The following is a 21,391-nucleotide window of genomic DNA, read 5'->3' as shown; positions in this document are numbered from 1 at the left end:
AGGGCTTGGGACTTGTGTAAGGGAGCCAAGGCATTTGTAGTACAAAATTTGAGAGGTATTCTCAGATGTCAACCCTGAACTTGGTGGGGAGAGGGGGAGAGAGAGAGAGGGTCAAACCTCCTTAAATCTTGTACCTTAAGCACCTTCTTTGCCTCAACCTAATCTTGGCCCTGTTAAGAAGGGATGTTCAACAGTGTTGAAGATAACAGGCTGAAGAGTTGAGGACTGAGTAGAGTGACCTTTGAGGGGACAGTTTTGATGGAACCATGCAAGTGAAAGTCAGACTGTGAGAGGTTAAGGAGTAACTATCTAGTGAAAAAATGGTGGCAGAGAATGTAGGCTATTGTTTCCTCTATCATGAAGTTTGGTGGTAAAAGGAATGACAGAGAAGGAATTACAACTTAAGGGGGTAGCTGAGGGCTCAGCAAGTTTGTTTTACTTCCTTTTATTTTCAATATTGGTGCTATCTGTCCCAAGAAGCAGTCATTTACTTCCATGGAATGACTTGAAGGATTCCTGGCTCCCTTCCAACCAAAAATAATTTTATACTAGTTTACTAGTGGTGTCTGAATTGCTACCATTAGTGATTTGGGGTTATTGAATTAAAGGATTATCTCCTAGCAGTTAGTAAGTACCCCCCTAGGTCCCCATCTGTAGGTAATTCATTAAGCTTTTAGCAGCTATCTGTATGTCAATGTGAATTGGCTTATCTGATTTTTTGGAAACAACCAAGAATAGATTTTGATAAAGGGAGGGTAAAGAGCACTGAAGGGTTTTTGACAGTTTGGGATGTGGCACCTATAAGGAGGAAAGGTGAAGAATTCCCAAAAGGAAAAGGTGAGGTTCTAAGGGGTAACCTCTCTGTCTCATAGCCCTACCCAAAGCCAGCTACACTCTAAAATTCTTTCCTTCCATCAATGAACCATTTTGTAAAACAGTTTTTGAGTAAAATCTTGTCAAAACTTTCTGGGGAAATACATTATGTCCTGGATGATAGAAAATGATACTAGACATAGAATCAGAAAACTTGTTCTTGAAAAAAAAAAGAAAAGAAAAGAAAAGAAAAGAAAAAGAAAACCTGTTCTCATCAAACATTTACTTGGCCTGCACAGAAGCAGAATTACCTTGAAGCAAGTGATACATAGGTTGCAAAATACCCATTTGCATAGATCCCTTCAAAGGCCCTGGGAAGGATCCTAGCAATATTTTCATATGATCATGCATTTTTGGAAAATTTGCAAAACAAGATAATTTAACTATAATACACCACTGTCTCTATCCACTCCTATTTTCCCTTTGTCACATTTCCCCTAGTGCTGAGTGGCACTGGAGTAACCAGTCATTTTTGCTATCCAGTACCTAAAGGGAACTTGAGTTGGGGATACAGTTTGGGTTTAGTGGTATATATTTTAATGGCTTATTGTCATTTCTGCGTATTGTTAGGTAATTACTAGCTCTTTTGATGCAGGGATGTCTTGTAGACATATTCCTATTGCCTGTTGGGCTAATTTATGTGTCACAACATGAATATGTAAGGCCCTTGATTAAAAACTGGTTAATGAGTGCCGTCAATGCAAAGATTATTTAAGATTAGCTGCTATTCAAGGAAACTTGAAACTTGAAATTCAAGGAAATCTTGAAATCTGTTCACTTATGAAGAAACTTCACAGAGGCTTTCCCAAATTTGATACCAATCCAAAAAATTACATATGGCATTACCAATGAGTTATGAAATTGAAAGAAACTTTTCTAAACTATGAATAATAAAAATATTAAAAATGAACCCATACTAAAGGAAAGACAAAATTATCTTTCTATTCAAGATTGTACTGTAAAGCTGTGATATATAGAAGCAATCAATCAAAGAACATACAGGAAAAAATTGGGAAAAAACTATTCTAGAGGTATATATGACAATTAGTAAAATGATTTTGTTATTATTTGGATTTTGTGACATTTGTTGTATTTGCTGGTCTTTAAAATTTTGTAATTGTGATTTATTTGCTTATTTTTTTTTTTTAAGATTTTATTTATTTATTTGACAGAGAGAGATCACAAGCAGGCAGAGAGGCAGGCAGAGAGAGAGGAGGAAGCAGGCTCCCTGCCGAGCAGAGACCCCAGGACCCTGAGATCATGACCTGAGCCGAAGGCAGCGGCTTAACCCACTGAGCCACCCAGGCGCCCCTATTTGCTTATTTTTTAAGAAAGATTTTATTTATTTGAGAGAGAGAGCATGAGCGAGAGAGCACAAGCAGGGGTGGGGCAAAGGCAGAAGAAGGCCCTTGATCCCAGGGGCTCGATCCCAGGACCCTGAGATCATGATCTGAGCCAAAGGCAGGCAGACATCTAACCAACTGAGCCATTCAGGTGTCCCTGTTATGATTTCTTAGGCCCAATTTTGTACTCATAATTTTATACCTTTATCTTAAAGAGTATCCCCTCCCCCAAATTAGCTAAACTTTAAGTCCTATAAAGTCTGGATTCTTCTCTGATCCTGTGGCTGAGCAAGTAATGTGAGCCCCTAGTTCTCTTATCTGGCAGGTAGGAACTATATCTGCTGACTCACCTCATGGGGTGCTTGTGAGGAAGAGAGATGGTGCAGCTCAAAGGCCCTCATTACTAGTTATGAAGAGCCATACAAATGTAAGTAGTAGGATCACTGCCTCTTCCTCAAAAAACAGGTCTTGCATTTTCCCAAAGAGGTTATCTTTTCAGTGATCATACTTACATTTCGGGTTATCCTGAATTGTAGGATGGGCTAAGATGCCTCTGGAGAACTTCATATAGATGACAAGCAGCCCCAGACAGAGTTAAAAGCCTAAGAAAGAATGGTGTTCTATTAGCACAAGTTCATCCATTACCACGCCTGGGAAACCAACATACTGGGTCCTCCCTGATAGGGGTAGTGAGCAGAGATGCTTCTAACAACAGCATTTAGCATTCAAATTCAATAATATTCCAAATATGTAGATGATCCCTATTAAAACACAGTTTTTACGGGGAATTATATAGCTTATTTCCTTGGCCTAGCATTTAACCAGGAAAAACGGGAAAAGGGAAGTTCCATTCACTGAACACTTAATATATGTAAGCATCTAATCTAGGTGCTGTACATATGTTATTCCAAACACAATATCCCTGGATATTACCAACAGATATAAAAGAAATTTTGCAGAAATAAAAGCTAAGGCTCAAAGAATAGAGTGACTTGCCCAAATCCACAGTAATTAGGGTATTTTAAGCAAGGTCTGTTTGATCCCACCCTTTCAGGTATTAGTCTATTGCTACATGCTGTTTCCAGTATAGTTTTTGTTTTCCTATTTGCTCCTCTTTTCTATTCTTATTGAGTCTGGCTCATACAGTCACACTTGCCTGCAAAAATAAGTTTGTAAATCAGATGTCTAGTGTATATGCATAGGTCTTTAGTTCAAATGCAAACTCCATCATGAATTTATGGAAAGTCAGGAGTATATCCAATGCAATAAAATATGCCTTAAATGGTACTTAATTTGAATGGACAAATCTCTAATAGGAATTTAAAATGTCTGAAAATGTTTGAAATGCATAATAAACTAGTTTACCACTAACCAGACTGTTCATGTATCAAATTAATATGCACAATCTAAAGTAAGATACTTGATTTCATGCTAAAGAATTCAGGGCCAATCTCTTCAGTCTGAAAACAAATAGTAAGTCAACATTCTCAGGTTGCAGATTGATAGTGTCAGGTTAAAATGACTTTCCAAGAAGCAGCTTTATATATATTTTATCAGAACTCAAAATTACACACAGTTCACTTGCTTCTGTCCATTAAATTTTAAAATTGAGGTGAGTTTAGTAGCTAGTAGATTTTTCACAGGGCTTTTGTGATTTAATATTTTAATGGAAACACTTGTTTTTCATCCCCTGATTTAGCCTAAGCATGGGTGGGATGCCAATCCAAGATCGTAAAATTGGACACTTTGAATATTTGTGATTTGTTGTTGTTGTTGTTGTTTATCTTTGAATTTGTAGGTCAAGACCAAAGTGAGGGAGGTAGGGCAGAAGGCAGAGAGAGAAAGAAATATTTTGGAAGAGGAAACCTCTATCATTCTATAACAGACAAATATATTAGAAATTATATTTTATAGGGTTAAGAGAGTGTAATAGCTAGAATTTTTGAAACCTAAGGGGATGACTCTTATCTTACTGTTTGAAAAAAATGCACATGTGAGAAGATAACTTTCATATTATGAACCCAAAGCCATAGAATTCTGAAAAACCGTATACTTAGAGGGAGTATCATCCCAGAGGACCTGACACGTAGGCAAGAGCCGGAAAGCTGAAGTATTTAAGTGAACTTTGGGTCTAGCATGTATTTGTCATCTTTTCCGTTCAAATGAACTCAGCCCTAGCCGTACTCCCCAGCTAATTCGGGACAGGTTTTAAGGAAGATCCATTGTTTCGTTTTAAAAATATATATTGAGGGGGCGCCTGGGTGGCTCAGTGGGTTAAGCCGCTGCCTTTGGCTCAGGTCATGATCTCAGAGTCCTGGGATCGAGCCCCGCATCGGGCTCTCTGCTCAGCAGGGAGCCTGCTTCCTCCTCTCTCTCTGCCTGCCTCTCTGCCTGCTTGTGATCTCTCTGTCAAATAAATAAATAAATAATCTTTAAAAAAAAATATATATATATATATATATATTGAGGGGCGCCTGGGTGGCTTGGTGGGTTAAGCCTCTGCCTTTGGCCCAGGTCATGATCCCGGGGTCCTGGGATCGAGCCCCGCGTCTGGCTCTCTGTTCAGCGGGGAGCATGCTTCCCTTCCTCTCTCCTGCCTGCCTCTCTGCCTACTTTTGATTTCTGTCTGTCAAATAAACGAATAAAATCTTAAAAAAAAAAAAATATATATATATATATATATATATATATATATATATATATATATATATATATTGAGCACCTACTACTAGGTCAGGCTGTGAGCATAGAAAGATGAAAAAAATTCAGTATCTGTCCTTAAGGAGCTTATATTCTGGAAGGGCAGGGGTGTGTCAAACATTCAGACAAATGCACAACTATATGACAGTGTTTAAAACACACGTTAGATAAGGTACGGTGAGAGCACTAAACAGGAAGTCGAAATGTCTCTGTGGGGAGCCCACTGAACCAAGAAAGACCCTTTGGAAGTAGGACAGGTTTCCAGATGGACCGGCTAGCCGAGGAGGTAGGCGGCAGAATTCGCTCAGAGGAAGCGGAAACGGCGCGAGCAGAGGCACAGGCGTGAAACTGCTGGTTCTGCTCTGGGATCGCCCTCGCACCCCTTTGTCTCCAGACAACAGGAGACGACCAGTTCGATCCCTCACGGCAGGGCAGATCTGAAGAAGTTTGGGGATATAAATCCTAGCCAACAGAGCTGCAAGGCTTGACCTAGCCTGAGGAGATTTGTAGGAGCCGAAACGGGAGCCGCCAAGTTTCTGACAGACCGGGCGGGGCTCGGGTGGCGGCGGGGGGGGGGAGGGCTGCCTGAGCTTAACCGCGCTGCCGCGGGCCTTTGGTTCTCAGGGAGCTGTGCTCTGCGTCCCCGCCCCGACGGCTGACCCGCGAATCTGCGGGGCTCCCCAAGTCTTCCCGAGGCTGAGCGCCTGAGAAGCCCGCTCCCTGTATCTGGAGCCTCTCTGCCCTCCTCGGTCCCTGCTTGGGAAACTCGCGTGGCGCCGCCGAGAGCCCGCGGTGACAAATGCTGTTCTCTGGTCCCAGCGCACCACGGTGCTTACCGCGGCCTGACGAGCGGCCCTCGGCGCGCAGCCTCCCCCTACGCAAGCCCACCGCGCGCGGCACCAATCCGCGCAGGCCCAGACCCGCGCTGCGGCCTCCCGGCGCGCGTCGCACCGTCTGGCACGAGGCGCACGAACCACCGTGCGGTCCGAGGCTACGGGCTAGCGGGCGCCTCGGTTGCTGCCAGGGCGCCGATCTGTTTATCCCCTCACCTTGGGCTCTTAACCCCGCGTCCCGCTTGGTTTTGAGAGGTTTCTCTGCTCGAGCTATTTGAGTCAGGCACTCTTAACAATAGGAGTGGCTCGCGGCCTACGCGTCTGAGAGCTTCCAGGGCGCTGGACGGAAAAGGTGGGTGTGTGGAGTTGTCACCTCACGGAGTCGCGATCCGAACCCTAGAGGAGGGACACCTTCCCGGGTACTCAGGGCCCACGATGGGCTTCTCCTAGGGAACAAGTTCGTCCCGAACCCCTCTCACAGGGCTGCCTCCCTTAAAGGACCCACGCACCGGCCGTTCCTGCCGCGATTTCCCAGCAGGCCTCCAGGGGGCCTCCCGGCCGCGGCTTTCCTGTCGGCCGCTCCTGGCCCGGGGGCCGCCGCGCGGGGAGGGACGCGCCTCGGCGCCCGGGCCAGTGCGCGAACAATGACCCCTTTTCCCCTCGCCGCCGCCTCTTCCCCGACACCGCCCCCCTCGCACCCCCAGGCAAACCTATTAGCCTTTCAGGCCGACAAAACCCCGCGGCCCCGCGCATTGTCTCGCGGAGCGCCCGGCCGCCGTCATTAGCCCTGATTACGCTGAGCCGCCTGACAGCCCTGCGGGCCGCTCGGCAGACCCCCCATTCACGGCCGCCCCCGGGCCCCGCCTCACAATAGGAGCGGAAATCGGCCGCGCTCCCGCGTCCCGGCTGAATAGAGCGAGAAGCTGCTTCTCTTCTCTTCCCGCCCCTTTCACGTTCTTTTTGGATACAATATTTTTTCCCTTTTTGTTAAAATTAGGGAGAGAGAACGAGGTCAAGGAAGATTTTGATTGAGCTCTTTGCCTGTCATTTGTTTAATGTAAACAAAGAGCAAGTCCTCCCCCCGCCCCAGCCTCTCATCACCTCCCTCCCAGATTTTTAAATAAACAAACTGGAGAAGGGGTAGGAGGGGGGTGCGAGCGCGGCGGGTGGAAGCCGAGTGGGTCATTAAAGTGGAGGAGCGAGGAAATGCGGCATTTGGGGAGCGGGAGCCGTCGCGCTTTTGGTGGAACTGGCGGGTGGTTGAAATATTTATAACCGATAAAGAAGCCGAGCTGGGGCTGGTGGTTAAATCCGCACATTGGTAAGATCCCTTGAATTGTTAAAATGCAGCTTCTTTCCACTGTGCTGGAATAACTGCTTTTTGGGAAATTGTTACAGGAAATAAACTTCAAGAGAAGACAGGAAGGAAACCCATCATCAGGAGATTTCTCCAAATTCGGAAACCTTCAGCATTGCTCCTACCTGGAATTAAAAACAAACAAACAAAAAACCTTTCTAGAACAGGATAAAACTGATAAGGAAAAAAAAAATCTTAAAAAGAAAACGAAAACTTTTATGATACCTGCCCAAGGGAAGATTTGGACCAGTTAGCATAAATATCTGTGTGAAGATATGGACCGATTTCCCAACATGTGATCATCAAAGAATTGATTATTCACAAGAGCAATTAGGCGCCACCAGGTTTCAGATAAACATTTTAAAAATTCTTTGAAATAATATGTCATCCCTCCCTTAAGATTCTAAAATGAAATCAGATTAAACCTACAGATCGGTGAAACAGAATACCTACTTTATAATGTAATTCTTAGGCAACATGTTACTTTAAGCAAATTAGATGTACTTTAAAGGAAAATGTACTTTAAGGGCTTTCACCAAAGCAGGAAGAAAATTCCTCCATAACTTCGGTCTTCTCTTTTTTGCCAAGCCATAAGGGTTATTTAAAAACTATTTGTACAGGGGGTCCTGGGTAGGTTCCTGAATCCAGGGTCCTAGGATCAAGCCCCACAACCTCCGGCTCCTTGCTCAGCGAGGAGACCCCTTCTCCCCTGCCTGTCGGTCCCCCTGCTTGTGCTTGCTCTCTGTATCTCTCACTTGTTCTCTCTGTGTTAAATGGATAAATAAAACCCTAAAAAAAATTATTTATGCAAAGAAACCTTAGTTCTTAGCAGTATAATCCTTTTTTCTTCAGAATGCAGAATGGACATTTTCTTCTGCTTTTAGGCATCATTTGAACTGGTTAGTGGGATGGGATTTTTAAGAATCCTAACTGCCATTACATCATTCTACTAATTCTTTCCCTTCCTTCTCGGACCTAGAAACATTAGCTTAAGAGATAAAATTTATCTTCTCCAAATCCTGGTTTGGACAGTTCCTTAGTACTAGGTGGATCCAGTAAACAAGACTGGAAATCTCTTCGTTTTTTCTTGAAGTGCAATATTCCTTAACAGATTCAGGACTAGGGTAAGACAAGGGAAGCACCTACAGTGCAAAATTTAGGAGACCTCATTTCCAGATGTCTCGCACTTGTGTAGTTGCTGACCTTGAGAGTGAATGCCTCCTTCAATTTTATACTCTGGGTGCTTCCCTTGCCTCATTGGAGTCCTGACCCTGCTCCTCAGCATTCAAGGAACTAGATGTGTGTGTGGGGTTGTTCAAGGAAACAAAGTGAGAGTCTTCAGGAAGCTCTCCCATCCTAGCCTTTCCAGACCCATGGAAGGGCATTTGCTTGCTTCCTGAAGAACACCCGCTTGATCACAAAGACATCCCCACTCCTTCCATCTAGAGCTCTTGTGCAAGAGAGTTTTGACTGTCAACAGTTCTCTGGATAAGGGCCCCAATTTATAAAGCCCAAATGAGCCAAATCTGTTTAAGTGATTTAGAAACTAAAAAATCAGCCCTTAGTTATATCCTGGGCTTCTCTCAGATATCTTGCCATTTGACTGCTTTTTGTCTTTCAAGATTTCACTTTTTCTTTTTCTTTTTTTTGGGGGGGGGGGTTGGGGGGCACATTGGCATTTCTACCCAAATAAGTTAACAGGGTTCTGAACCAAAGGTAACCTGGTAAGGACAGAGAGGTAAATTGAAAGGATCCTGTGTGTGTGTGTGTGTGTGTGTGTGTGTGTGTGTCAGGAGGAGCTCAAGGAGGGAAGTTCAGCTTAAGTGATTTAAAGATCAGTGTCAAATTTTATAATATACAACCCATTTCACTAGGAAAAAAAGCTTAGAGACTCAGGATAGCATTTACTTTTTTAGTGCAAGGACAGTGAGGTTTTTTTGTTTGTTTGGTTTTTGGTGTGTGTGTGCGCGCCTGCATGTACCTACACACTTTGGGAGGACAAATTAAATCCCAAGAATGTTTGATAGTTTTAATTGAGGCCATTATAGAACAATGAGGCTCTAGATGACTTATTTCATGTTTAATACAGAGATCAGATTTTTAAAATGCCAGTCATTTCTCTGCAGCCTTCCATTTCACTTCAGCATGTCACATGATTACATCCTTTCCTTCATCTAAGTATCACTGTTGCGGAAAAATGTGTTTGATGAAAACCTGCTTCTGCATCAAGAAGATGTTAGTTTAGTTATTAAAACCTCTCCTTTTGTCTTATTTTAATATGAGTTCAATCCTAAACATAGTATATACTCACTCTAACATGATCATGGGTGCCTATTGCTTTTGTATGGGAGGGGTCTTGAAAAGAGATGGAAAACTTTTGTAATTGCAGAACCTGTATCAGAATAGTCTTGCATTTTTATAAAATATGAATCATGACTGAATCCCAGAGTTTGGCTTCTTAAATTGTTCCTGAAAGACACTGACAATTCATAAAAGTGAGTGTCAGGAGGACAGGCCATAGTAACTGGTGTTTGGGGATGTGTGGAGTTGTCTTATAGGGGATGCTCATGTTGCAAGTTTCTAGATTTAAACATATCACACATACACACATGTATATACATACAATTTTTTGAGCAGGTGGTTATGGATCTACCATGGGCCATTTAAAATATATACCAGGAGACCTCAGAGAAAGCAAAAGATAAGAGAAGACTCTCCTGAGACTATGCACAGGGGCCCCTGCTTACCTGGTGAAGAGTATCTTTTTTTGTTTTGTTTTGTTTTTAAGGAATCTGAGAGCAGCTCAATTAAGAAAGTTTGCTCACCAGGTTTTTATTGTTTGGCTTCTTCACACCGAACCCATCTGCTCCATCCTGCGCCTTTAGAAACAGCAAGTTCCCAGGATATAGAGAAACCTACCAGGCAGTCTCTTAAATAAGTAAATAAACAGCATATATATGTTTTGTTTTGTTTTGTTTTCTTAAAAAAACCTTTAAAGCAAAAGTTATACATATATAACAGCGTCCTTTTGACGGGAAGTACCCACGAAGATTTAGGACAGGCGCTCAGCGTTCAGTTCAGGTTCCGGAGGCATCTTTGCAGCAAAATTCTTGGGAAAAAGCAAAGCAAGGAGAACGTAGCGCTGGGCTGGGCCTCACCGCGGACCCCTGTGATAGCGGCCGGAGGGCGCCAGTGGAGCCAGGCTGGCCGCGGGGCGGAAATGGGCACCCGGAGCCCGCGGGTCCCTGGCCCCCCGGTTTCGCAAGCTGTGGGTTTGCTTGGTCTCTCATCCTCCCTATTAAATTTTGTCTTGTTTTTACACTGGATTCTGTTTCTGAGAGTGCTGGGTGGGCAGTTCAGATGTCGCACTCGCTGTCGCTGGACGTGATGGAGATGGCCGATGTGGCTGCCTTGCTGGATAGGCTGGCGGCGGGGCTGGCGGCGGCGCCGAGCACCTCAGGCGTGCCCTCTTCCTCAGCCCTTAGAGCCCGTCCGGAGCCCTGCGTCATGACCTGCTGCTGGAGTCTAGGAGAAGGAAAGGGATAGCAGTCACAGCGCGTAACATAGCCGCCCTTTGCCCCCCGGGTCTGCATCCCTTAAGCCCAGCGGCCAGCGGATCTCCCACAGGCCCCGGCAGTTAAAGCGGGGAAAGTGAGGCAACAGAGACCAGGGCCGGAGTCCGCGGCCGCCTCTCCAAGTAGCCCCGCAGTTGTCCCATCCTTCTTCTGAATCCTTTCTCGGCTCCCCATCCGAGACGCTGGGCTCAGGGTCATTCGCGATTGTTGGCCGCCTTTGGGAGATTTACAATACTGTCAAGATAAATGAGATGTGGGTGACAACGACGTATCAAGCTCTTGGATAGGGAACCCCCTTCCCAGCGTGCATCTGCTCCAGGCGCACGCTTGTGTCAGTGCCCTCGAGGCCGGGTCAGACCAAAGCTAAAACCAAAAAGGGCTGCCTGAGGATTGCATGGAACGATTGGGCCTGGGGGATGAGGCGGGGTTTCTTGGCCAAAATGTTTGGCTAATTTAGATCCACACGCTGCGGAACGAAAAGCCTCAGCTGACTAGTTTGCTGTTTTGAGGCAGGGTTGTCCACGCGTGAAAAGATGAGAACTCGACTTCCATCCAGAAGTCCATGAGAAACTCTTTGCAAAGCATTAGGAGAAGAATTTATCTGGGCTTTTAAAATGGCAATATCGGTAATAAGCCAGGCTTCACTTAATAATAGGAGCCTGGGCCCAGGCTGACAAGAATTAGCTTTGGGCCTTGGGGTCCCTAATTATTGCTGGGATTTAAATTTTATTATTTCTTTCCCCTACCCAATGCAGCCTTGGTTTGGCGACTGAAACTATCTGGTGGAGGGACACCCCTCGCCCCCAGGCGCCGAGAACGAGAGGAAAAGATTATGGGGAACCAAGAACGGGGAAGGAAACCGTCCCCCTCCTCCAGGACTAGGATCCCAGAATGCGGTGGGCTCATAACTGAAGACAGACTGAGCTCTCAAGTCCTGCGGATCCAAGTCGCCAGGCCCCGGGTGAGGGCGCCCAGGGTGCCTTCGCCTGCTCGATCCAGGGAAAGTGCAAGGCGCGTAGGCCTCTAGGTACTGACCTGTTCTTGGCTGCAGCCGCCCGATCCCTTTGTCGGCGGTTTTTGAACCAGTTGCCCACCTGCGTAGGGGTCAGTCCGGTTGCCTGGGCGAGCTCACGCTTTTTGCTGGGGTTGGGGTATGGGTCCTGCAGGTACCATTCCCGTAGTAGATGCCGCGTGCGCTCCTTGAAACAGTGTGTCTTCTGTTCGCCATCCCAAATGGTGCGCGGCAGCGGGAACTTCTTCCTCACACGGTACTTGTCCACTGGCCCCAGGGGCCGTCCACGCAGCTTCTCAGCCTCCTGGTAATGCGCTTCGAGCCACAACGCCTGCAGCTTGGCGTGGGACTCCTTAGTGAACTTGTGGTTTTCCAGGATATGGTAGAGTTCCCGGTAATTACCACCGTGAAAGGCCACGATGGCTCTCGCGCGCAGCACCGATTCATTCTTGTTGAGGGCCTCGCAGGCCGCAGGGGCCACGGGCAGCGACCAGAGGAAGCGACCCAGGCGTTCTACGTCGCCGCTCTCCTCCAGAGTCTCGCATACCCCGGCCACTTGCTGGGGACTGAAATTCAAGATGGGCAGCTGGAACATCGAGGCAGCGCCGACTGCAATGGGGACGCTGAGCACGGAGTGGGACACGCAGCAGATGCCCGCGGGCCTGGCCAGGTGCTCCAGGCTCTCCTCCGTGAGGCGGCTTAGGGCAGCGGGGACGCACGGCCCCCGGCAGCTGCGGCGGCGCAAAGGATGCGAGCGAGCGAGCGGGAGGGATTGGAGGAGGTGCCGGCCCCGCAGCCCAGGTTCGGCTCTGCTTGGTTAGGGCACGCAGGCCGGCGAACTGGCGCCGCTACTGGAAAGGGCGGATTGGCAGCGCGGGCGCCATGGAGACCCCCTGTCAGTCACCGGCCCGCTCTGCCAATCAAGACTGCGACCAGTGCGCCCGGGTCCTTTCAGCACCTCCCCGCTCTCGACAGCGCCCGCCGTTCACCCGTGGACTTTTCCTCAGTATTTTGCAGAATCTGGAGGAGGAAAAGACTGGAGAGTGGCTCGGAGAAAAAGAAAGGCAAGAACAGCAGCGTTTCAACACCCTCCTCCAGCGGCCTTCCTCCACCCCCGAGCCCCCCAAACCCCCCACCCTCAGCCAAAAGAGGCAGTAGTGCTACAGGAATCCACTTTGGAGTGATGCGCTGCCTGGGTCAAGAGGTCTCCAGAGGACAATGAGGACTGGGCCAAATCGAAATCCTCGGAGAATTCACCAAGTTTAATTGGAACGAAACAGAAAACTTTGGGGGGAGCGCATGAATGGGAAGGGAGGGAAATAGATCACCTAATTTTCTCCCTCAGCACCCATCCCCGCAAGGCTTTCCCTCTTTTCTAGCTGCCAAAGCAGCCGAGTGGGAAGTGAATCTGAAGCAGAAGGAACAGGACCAGGGATCTGTTAAGAGGTCAGTTTGGGCTATCCCCAACACCTTCAAAAGCCTCCTGAAAATTTAAATACGGGCTAGAACAAATCTCACACCTGATAACACAGGTGTTGACCCTGAAGTTAAACACTCAAGAATAGGGGTGTTGTACTCCCCCAAAGTTTATATTTTTCAGCCCCCCTCCCCACGTTAACGGACTTGAACAAATGTGCAGCACAACCACATCTAGAGTGAGAAGTCACTGGTAGGTCAGGACAGCAACTTAAAAGCTTATTTCAAAGATCTATTTAAAAATATTGATTTGCTCTTTTTGCAGGCTGATTTTGCCTTACCCTGTGTTAGAACATGTAACTCTTGTGCTGGGAGTAGAAACTCTAACCTTGGCCTTTTTGTCTGAAAGAAACTCAATGCAAGTAAAATAGAGAAAGGGGAACCACAGCAATGGGAAGGGGGGCAGAAAATGCTTTCTAAGCCGCTGAGCACTGACCCCTCCTGCAGAGAGGAAGGGCCTTCTTGGCAGCTCTGCCTTAGGGCCAGCAGACTGAATTGGCAACTTTTATTGATTCCCAATTGACATCCACATCATACCATTTTCTGAGGTCTCTGTCAAAAGAAACCATGATCTCACCTGGGCCTTTGATAGGGGCTTGTTCCGTTTGAAGAAAATAATTGGGAAAGGGGAGTCCAATGAAAATGACTGGAAAACCATCTTTGGAGACCTATCCCTAAAGAAATCAGATAGAAATGTTAACCCCCGAACTGAACTGGGCTGGTCCTCTTTTCTTTAGTATCAAGTACAATTTGTATGCGGCTTGTACAGCTCTGGTAAATCAGAAGGCAGATAGATAGCACAGATGGTTGGAGGTGTCGGGTCAGATTATGCTATGCCTGAGTGCAGGGCAAAGCTCGTTCTGACAGAAAACCCTGATATTATTTTCACAGATCTTCACAGTTCAGAAAAAAAAAAAAAAAAAAAAAAAAAGCTGAGGTTGGCTAGGGGAAAAGAGGGAGCCCTGCAACCATTAATATCATTTCTGTGAGATTGCCAGCCACCTCCACGGAGAGGCTTTCTTTTTTAAGGGCTCGGGTTTGTTTGGTTGGTTTTTGTTTTTGTTTTTGCTTGAAATGCAACAAGGCAGGGGCAAATAGGGTGGTGAAGATAATGTCAAAGCACAAATCTTCTCTAGCTTGGGGAGATTTCAGAATTCGCTGGAGGAACAACTTTAGTGAGGAACGTCGCACACAAAGTGCCCCCTAAAAACGCAGTGTAGAAAACCCAGCAGGCGATGGGGATCCGGCAGCGGTGAAGCAGAACCTGGGAAGGCTGTGTTCCCAGCACCTCTGGCCCGGAAAGAAAAGCGTCCCCTTGCTCAGGATATCTCTCCTGCCTGCATCCCATAGCAGAATGGTCTCACGTTCTCCTTCTGCGCGGAAGAAGCCGCAAGTCTGGGAGACCCTACAGCCCCAGAGCCCAGAGAGAACCCCAACACTTGCACGTAGCCGCTGGAGGTGAGAAGTTGCGGTGCCTCACGGGGACTGCGCCTCTCCACCCTTTTGCTAAACAATTTGAAAGCTGCGAATTCCGGGAAAGCTGGCTACTTGCCCTTAGTTTTTGTGAGCAAAGTCATGTTAATTTTCCAGTCTATGTGCACTATCCAGGAAATGGGAATATCCTATTTCTTGGATAATAGTTCTACAAATATTAGAGGAGAGGCACTTTGGCTTCTGAGTGTTTGGGGCTCTCAGGCAGCTGGAACCAAAATCCTGGCTTGGCTTCGCCTGGGGCCTGGAGCGTAGGAAAAGGGGCACTGGTTAGGGTCGATAGAGTCCCAGTTCCGCCGGACGCTGTGTCTGGACACCATACGTATGGAGGTCTGAGAAGTGTCTAGAGGCCTCGGTCTATGATCAGGAGATCCTATCCTATCACAGCGGACTGGTTTAATTTTATTAACTCAAAGGAAATAAACCACCCTTCGGAAACTTAGGATCACATATTCATTCATCACTTTCACAAACAGAAGAAATGCATGCCCACCCTCGACCTGTCTCCCCCCTGTCCCTGGAAATGAGAGATGCTCCACTGGGTTCCTTAGGAAAAAACCCACTGTGGACAAGGTGGTGACCCCCACCCCACCCTTAAAGCTCCAGATGATTGTTGGACTTTCGGGTTGACTTTTCTTAATTTTATGGAAGGATAGATTTTTACTAGTTTCGAAACTTTGCATCAACTACCTGCTTGCTACCCCCAACTTTATTTTTCTTTTGCGTTTTACCAGGAAATCCAGAAAGCTTAGTGGCAGCCCTTAGCCTGATTTTCAGTTTTCTGTGGTTGGTCTGCAGCTAGTAGATTTGGGAGGCCTTGGGCAGGCAAATGCTTGATTCTCGCTAGGAATCCAAAGACGTCTATTCTGTTCTCTGCAGACTCAATTTTACTTTAGTGGGAAAAATATGGAGAAAAAATCTTTTAGAAGACAAAGTCCCTGGGCAAATTGTGTTTAATTATTCAGTGAGGCTGCAGCAGAGCAAAAGTGCCCCTCTAGCCCTGCAGAAAATTTTGAGGTTCCTACCAGAAATGTTCAGAGTGGGACTTTTTGAGCTTATCAGTGTTGCTCCCTCATTTTGCCCTCTCTGATTCTCCTCTAGAGTAGAGGGACATGTGGATCCCCGCTTACACCTTGCTGAATGATTTGCCAGTGGAGAGTGCTGCTTAGGGGTCAATACAATCTTACCTCGAGATTTCATTCTCTTGTTTTGTTTTGTCTCTTGTCTTTGACTTTTCCTAAATCAGATACCTGTAAAATAAATGATATATTTTTGTTTTCTTTCCTACATAATTTCACAGTTAGGGATTTTTTAAATGTGGTAATTGAGTGCATCTGAATTCCTTGATGAAGACATATGTGCTGCATGTGAGACTCATAGACTGGAAGACAATGAGGTCCTAGCCTTTTGTGTAAGTCCATTTTGACATTTGGGGAGAGATCTTGGTTTTCCTTTCTTGGGCCTCAAAGCTGTGTGTTGCTGGTGGGTGAGAATAACATAAAAAAAGATCTAGAAATCTTAAAAAAGTGTTTTACTGTCTTTGAATTTATAGTATTAAAAATTTACACTCTCAAACATTTATTCATTTTTAGTATTCTGACTTTCAGATGATACCATATGCATAAATAAAGATATATGTTTGTTTATGTATTTGGTAGTCCAAATCTTTAGGTTAGGGAATTAATTCAATATCCTAGTTTTTAAGTGCTGACCGTCCTAATTAGTTACCAAGGTAGATGGTTCTATTTCATGCATTCTTTCCCTGCCATTATGCACCTTGTAACAAAGAACGGAGATGGCTCTTTATTGTGTATTCCTGAGAGCAAGCACGATTTGAGAAATATTTTGTAAATTTCCTGACATTGTAAAATTAACTGGGAAAAAGTATTACAATTAAAATATTGATCTAATTTTAAGTGATTAGAATATTTTTGCTGTTATTAGCACAATTATTTACCAGTTATTTTTAAAATGATGCAAAATTGCTTATGTTGTTAAGTGGAGGAAATTTGTATAAGCTTAAATATGGGAAAATGTACCATTTGAAAGTAATGATGAACTAGCAGTAATTTTTTTTTTTTTAATGTTAGGCTGACTATACAACTCTGTTTGGACCTCTAGCTTATTGTTAATCCTAGGCTTTGAATGAGAATTTGTATTTAAACCAAAGAGTATATTACAAGTCATACTTTTTTTTAAACCTATAGCTTAAATTCACTTTTCTCTCTTTCTTCTGCTTCTGTAGCATTAGTCTGAATCTGCATGGGGCTAACTATACCACAGCATAGCTTGCTTAGGGCTATGTATCAGTGGGTTCTTGTATGAAGGATTAATGCTTAAAAATGTAACTAGTGTGTCACTTATAAACACTTTATTATCAGTAATGGAACACTAGTTTAATGACTGAGAGAATGATTAATTCGTAGTTCTCTACTGGAACTTTATTTTTTTCCACCAGCAGATTATTTTTGGCTATTTTCAAATCCAAGATCAAAGTATCTTTCTAAAATATACATAGAAATGTTAAAATTTAAAGAAGTGAAAGAATATAAGTTTGTTTATGCCCTTTGCGGTGAGCCAAAGAGTATTCATGTTAAATTATATGTGTGGCACATATATGTATTAATTACATGTATTATATGAGTAAATAATTTCCTTCCAATACTGTAAAATCAAATAGAGGTATTAACCTGTAATAAAAACCTAAGTTCTCCTGGTAGTCCAGAGACTACCAGAAAATAGGTTTGTTTGTTTTTTTTTAAGATTTTTTATTTATTTGACAGACTTAGATCACAAGTAGGCAGAGAGGCAGGCAGAGACAGATAGAGGGGGAAATAGGCGCCCCGCTGAGCAGAGAGCTTGATGGGGGGAGGGGGCCCTTGATCCCAAGACTCTGGGATCATGACCTGAGCCGAAGGCAGAGGCTTTAACCCACTGAGCCACCCAGGCGCCGCAGCAGAAAATAGTTTTAAAAAATATTGCACTATAAAAATATTTACATACTATATTATTTACATATCATATATAATATGTAATAAATTATATACAATATATATGATTCATATAAATAGTATATCAAGTATATCATTTAAATGAATGTAAAAAAAAAAGAAAAGGTCCTACTTGAACGTGAGCTAACGGAGCAGACACATTAGCTTTTCTCTACGCTCCTTTCTGCCTCTCCCTTCTCAAAAATACTTCATGAAAGGCTGTATTTTTGATAAAGCCTTCAAATAAAAGTACTGCAAAAATGAAAAAAAATAGTATAAATAAATAAGAATACTACATTACAGAAATATATTTATGTGACATCTTACCTGTCAAAGCAGCAAATCTCAACAGAGAGCAATTTTACTCCCCCTTTCAGGGGGCATTTAGCAATGCCTGAAGGTATTTTTGGTTGTCACAACTAGCATCTGATGGGTGGATGCCAGAGATGCTGCTAAACATCTTACAATGAACAAAACAGTCAATTATAACAAAATGTCAGTAGCACCACTGTTGAGAAACCCTGCTTGAAGCAAAGAAGAAAGAATCTCAAAATAATCAACAAGGTGTAGACAAACAAAACCTGTTAAAATTGTTTATTCTGGAGTTGAAGCACTTTCAAAGGAATCAGTGCTCTTTTAATTTCACCTTAGGCCTAGTCTGCACCAATAAAATCTTTTCCTAAGAGCCTACTGTAATTTTATTTCTTAAAATTTACTATAAATGATACTTATGGTGACTGAATACTTATATATTTAGAAATATCTCTGGGAAAGGTGGAGTTTTGCTTCTATCATGTTGGAATTTATACCGTTTGAGTAATTGGTGGGACATGCAACAATGGTTGAAAGTTATTGCTCATCTCTTCTTTATTTCACAAATGAATAAAATATGAAGACCAAAGAGGTTAAAAGATTACTCATGTTACACAATGATTAGTGGCAGAAATTGGTTTAAACACAAATTCAAACCTCTCTCCACTATATACATCGCTTTCCTTACCCAAGGAAGATGGTAATAATTGCAGTTGAGTTTAAGCACAAAGGATCTGAATCACACATGAATATTTATTGGTGGTTGCCCTGTGTAAGGTCTTATGCTCTTTCCCATTGCTGTGACTTTCAGAGGTTGGTGCGCTCTAGTTCATGGATCCCAGAGAGATTTAAACCATTCTGGGTCTTGTCAAGTTTTATGCCCTTGCAAGCCCTAAAAAGGCTTTGAATCTCAAATGTGACTCTAGGACTTCTTCTCGAGGGGGTGGGAACATTGGAGTCTGGGTTTAATTGAAGACCTTTCTCTGAGTCATCACGCTGTATACTACAGGAAAATGGGACTGAATCCAGCCTCTAGGGGAGGAGAGATTGGAGTTGAGGTGTTGTAAGGCTTGGTTTAAGTAAAAAAAAAAAAAAAAAAGAAAAAGAAAAAATCTGAAGTCTTTTGTCAGGTTTTTCAAAAGAATAACAGTGATGTTCACTAGCATTTCTATAATTAACAAGCTGTCAGCATTTCTATTACAACCACAGAAGTCTATTACAGACCACAGAATTGTGATAAATGTTTCTTTAGGTTTAAATGTTAGCCTTCATCTTCTTTTCAGCCTAAGGGCAATTTTTGAAACCAATTTTGTTTCAATCATTTTGGATCAGTTGTGTGGTAATTTTGGAAGTGCAGATGCTCTAGGCCCACCTATTGAAATAAAGATTTTTAAATGGAAACACAGAGAGGAGTCTGCTTAAGCCCCAGTGGGGACCAGCTGCAAAGCTCTGGTAGGGAATTACATAGGCAGACAGTGGGAATAGATTTAGAAAAAAATTAAGGGACAGAGAAATGTGTGCATGTTTCCTTTAACAGCATTTTTTTTTTTTTTTCAGATCCTTCACACTATGGAACTTTAATCCTCCACTTTTTGTGTTTTATATTGTTATCACTTTATTATTACTGGGTTTGGGTGAAATTAGTGTAAGAGAATTTGTTATTATAGCTATTAAAATTTGAGGCTGAAATGACTTTTTGGAAATTTAGTATTTAATTTTTATCCTTCACTTAGTTAAATTTTCTTCCTATGTCTCTCATCTTTATGCTTACTTTATGCTTTATGCTTACTTTATACTTCATGCTTACTTACCTTTTTATCCTTATCTGTCCTTTTTGTGGACTCTGAAAGTTCATTATTTCCCAATGATTATAGTTTTCTGTAGTGTAATGATCTGTATTTACTTTCTCTTTTCTCTTTGTTCTGACTCTGTGACTCCTTTCTTCTGTTTCCCATTCTCCATTGCCAAATACCTCCTCACTAAATTAAGCCTTGTTAAAATTGTGATAGACAGAGACAAAGTGCTCACCCCTGAAAGTAAATGGGGACTGGGAGTGGTTCTCAGAGAAGAGGGATGTAGTGTCATTATAATGATGTTTCAGGGAAGTGATGCTTCTCAAGCTAAACTTTGTGGAAGCAGATAAAATAGTAGAAACAGCAAGGATTCTAAATAATTTAAGTTTATATCATTGCAGTAACCACATGATTTTAGGCCCTAGTTTCTTTTTTTTTTTTTTAAGATTTTATTTATTTATTTGACAGAGATCACAGATAGGCAGAGAGGCAGGCAGAGATAGAGAGAAAGGGAAGCAGGCTCCCTGCTGAGCAGAGAGCCTGATGTGGGGCTCTATCCCAGGACCCTGGGATTATGACCTGAACCGAAGGTAGAGGCTTTAACCCACTGAGCCACCCAGGCACCCCTAAGCCCTAGTTTCTTTACTGGATTAGCATGACTATTCCTTGCATAGTACCTGGCTTATAGTAAATTCACAACAAGTATTATTTCCCTTCTTGTGGAAAACCATCCAGTTAATCTGTTAGTTTGACCCTCTGTATTAGTGATGGCTCACTTTCCATCTTGTTCTTTGTCTCACAATCCCTTGGTGTTCTGCATAGGTCTCTTGAAACTTTCCAAATAATAAATTATTTTGAAGTTGGCCTTCCTGTTCTATGGGCCACTATTTTTACAATAAGTTAGTCTAAAGAAGTCAGTGGATAGTTCACATGAAATTCTCTAAGTGCTCATTGTATCAGTCTCCAGTAGCTGCTATAACAAATTATCACAAACTGGGTGCCTTAAAACAACAAGAAATGTATTCTCTCATGGTTCTGGAGGCCACAAGTCTGAATAAAGGTGCAGTGCTCCTCCCAAAGTGTCTAGGAAAGGATGAGTTTCTTGCCTCTTCTAGCTTCCAATGGCTTGCTGGCATTTCTCAGTTTGTAGCCACATCTCTCCAGTCTTTGCCCCCTTCACACCACATCCTCTCTTCTCTTCTTTCCTCTCTCCCCTCCTTAAAAAAATTCCAGTGTAGTTAACATACAGTTATATTATTTTCTGGTGTATAATACAGTCATTCAATAATTCTATACATTACTCAGTGCTCATTAAGATAAGTGTACTCTTAATCCCCTTCACTTATTTCACTTATCCCCCCACTTACCTCCCCTCTCGTAACCCTCTCTTCTCTATACTTAAGGGTCTGTTTTTGGATTTGTCTCTTTTTCAACTCGTTCATTTGTTTTGTTTCTTAATTCACATATGAGTGAAATCCTATGGTATTTGTCTTTCTCTGACTTATCTCACTTAGCATTATACTCTCTAGTTCCACCCAGGTTGTTGCAAATGGCAAGATTTCATTCTCTTCTATGGTTGAGTAATATTCCATTGTATGCATATACCTCATCTTCTTTACCCATTTATCCATTGATG

The 21,391-nt window shown here is 43.6% G+C and overlaps 2 protein-coding genes and 1 long non-coding RNA gene across 4 annotated transcripts in view; 1 reads left to right on the top strand and 2 right to left on the bottom strand.

Annotated features, from left to right (window-relative positions):
• The window catches only part of LOC125105503 (uncharacterized), a 55,262-nt gene extending 48,691 nt beyond the window's left edge, over window positions 1-6,571 (bottom strand). The window contains exons 1-2 of the long non-coding RNA XR_007128918.1: window positions 6,460-6,571; window positions 2,729-2,818 (exon numbers count right to left, since the gene is read on the bottom strand). This is a non-coding gene — a long non-coding RNA (uncharacterized LOC125105503). The remainder of the gene's footprint in view (window positions 1-2,728; window positions 2,819-6,459) is intronic.
• Window positions 6,030-21,391, top strand: part of C7H14orf39 (chromosome 7 C14orf39 homolog) — a 93,164-nt gene continuing 77,802 nt past the window's right edge. The window contains exons 1-2 of one of the 2 annotated variants that reach the window (XM_047739048.1): window positions 6,030-6,101; window positions 13,073-13,139. The gene's annotated coding sequence lies outside the window, so the exon portion shown is untranslated. The remainder of the gene's footprint in view (window positions 6,102-13,072; window positions 13,140-21,391) is intronic. The other variant, XM_047739049.1, reaches the window with a different exon arrangement.
• Window positions 10,463-12,303, bottom strand: SIX6 (SIX homeobox 6). Its single transcript, XM_047737092.1, has 2 exons — window positions 11,717-12,303; window positions 10,463-10,631 (listed from the first exon to the last, which is right to left on the bottom strand). The coding sequence occupies exons 1-2, from the start codon at window positions 12,286-12,288 to the stop codon at window positions 10,463-10,465; spliced, it is 741 nt and encodes a 246-aa protein (XP_047593048.1). The 5' UTR covers window positions 12,289-12,303.

The sequence above is a fragment of the Lutra lutra genome, chromosome 7, assembly GCF_902655055.1.
Source record: "Lutra lutra chromosome 7, mLutLut1.2, whole genome shotgun sequence".
Lineage (NCBI taxonomy): Eukaryota > Metazoa > Chordata > Mammalia > Carnivora > Mustelidae > Lutra > Lutra lutra.
This window is presented reverse-complemented; position numbering and strand designations above follow the sequence as displayed.

Bases quoted from the DNA above. Each gene is read 5' to 3' on its own strand.
- SIX6 (XM_047737092.1), bottom strand. From the start codon at position 12,288: ATGTTCCAGCTGCCCATCTTGAATTTCAGTCCCCAGCAAGTGGCCGGG. The intron at 10,632-11,716 runs GTCAGTACCTAG...TCCTTCTCCTAG, and splicing joins GCGGCTGCAGCCAAGAACAG to ACTCCAGCAGCAGGTCATGA.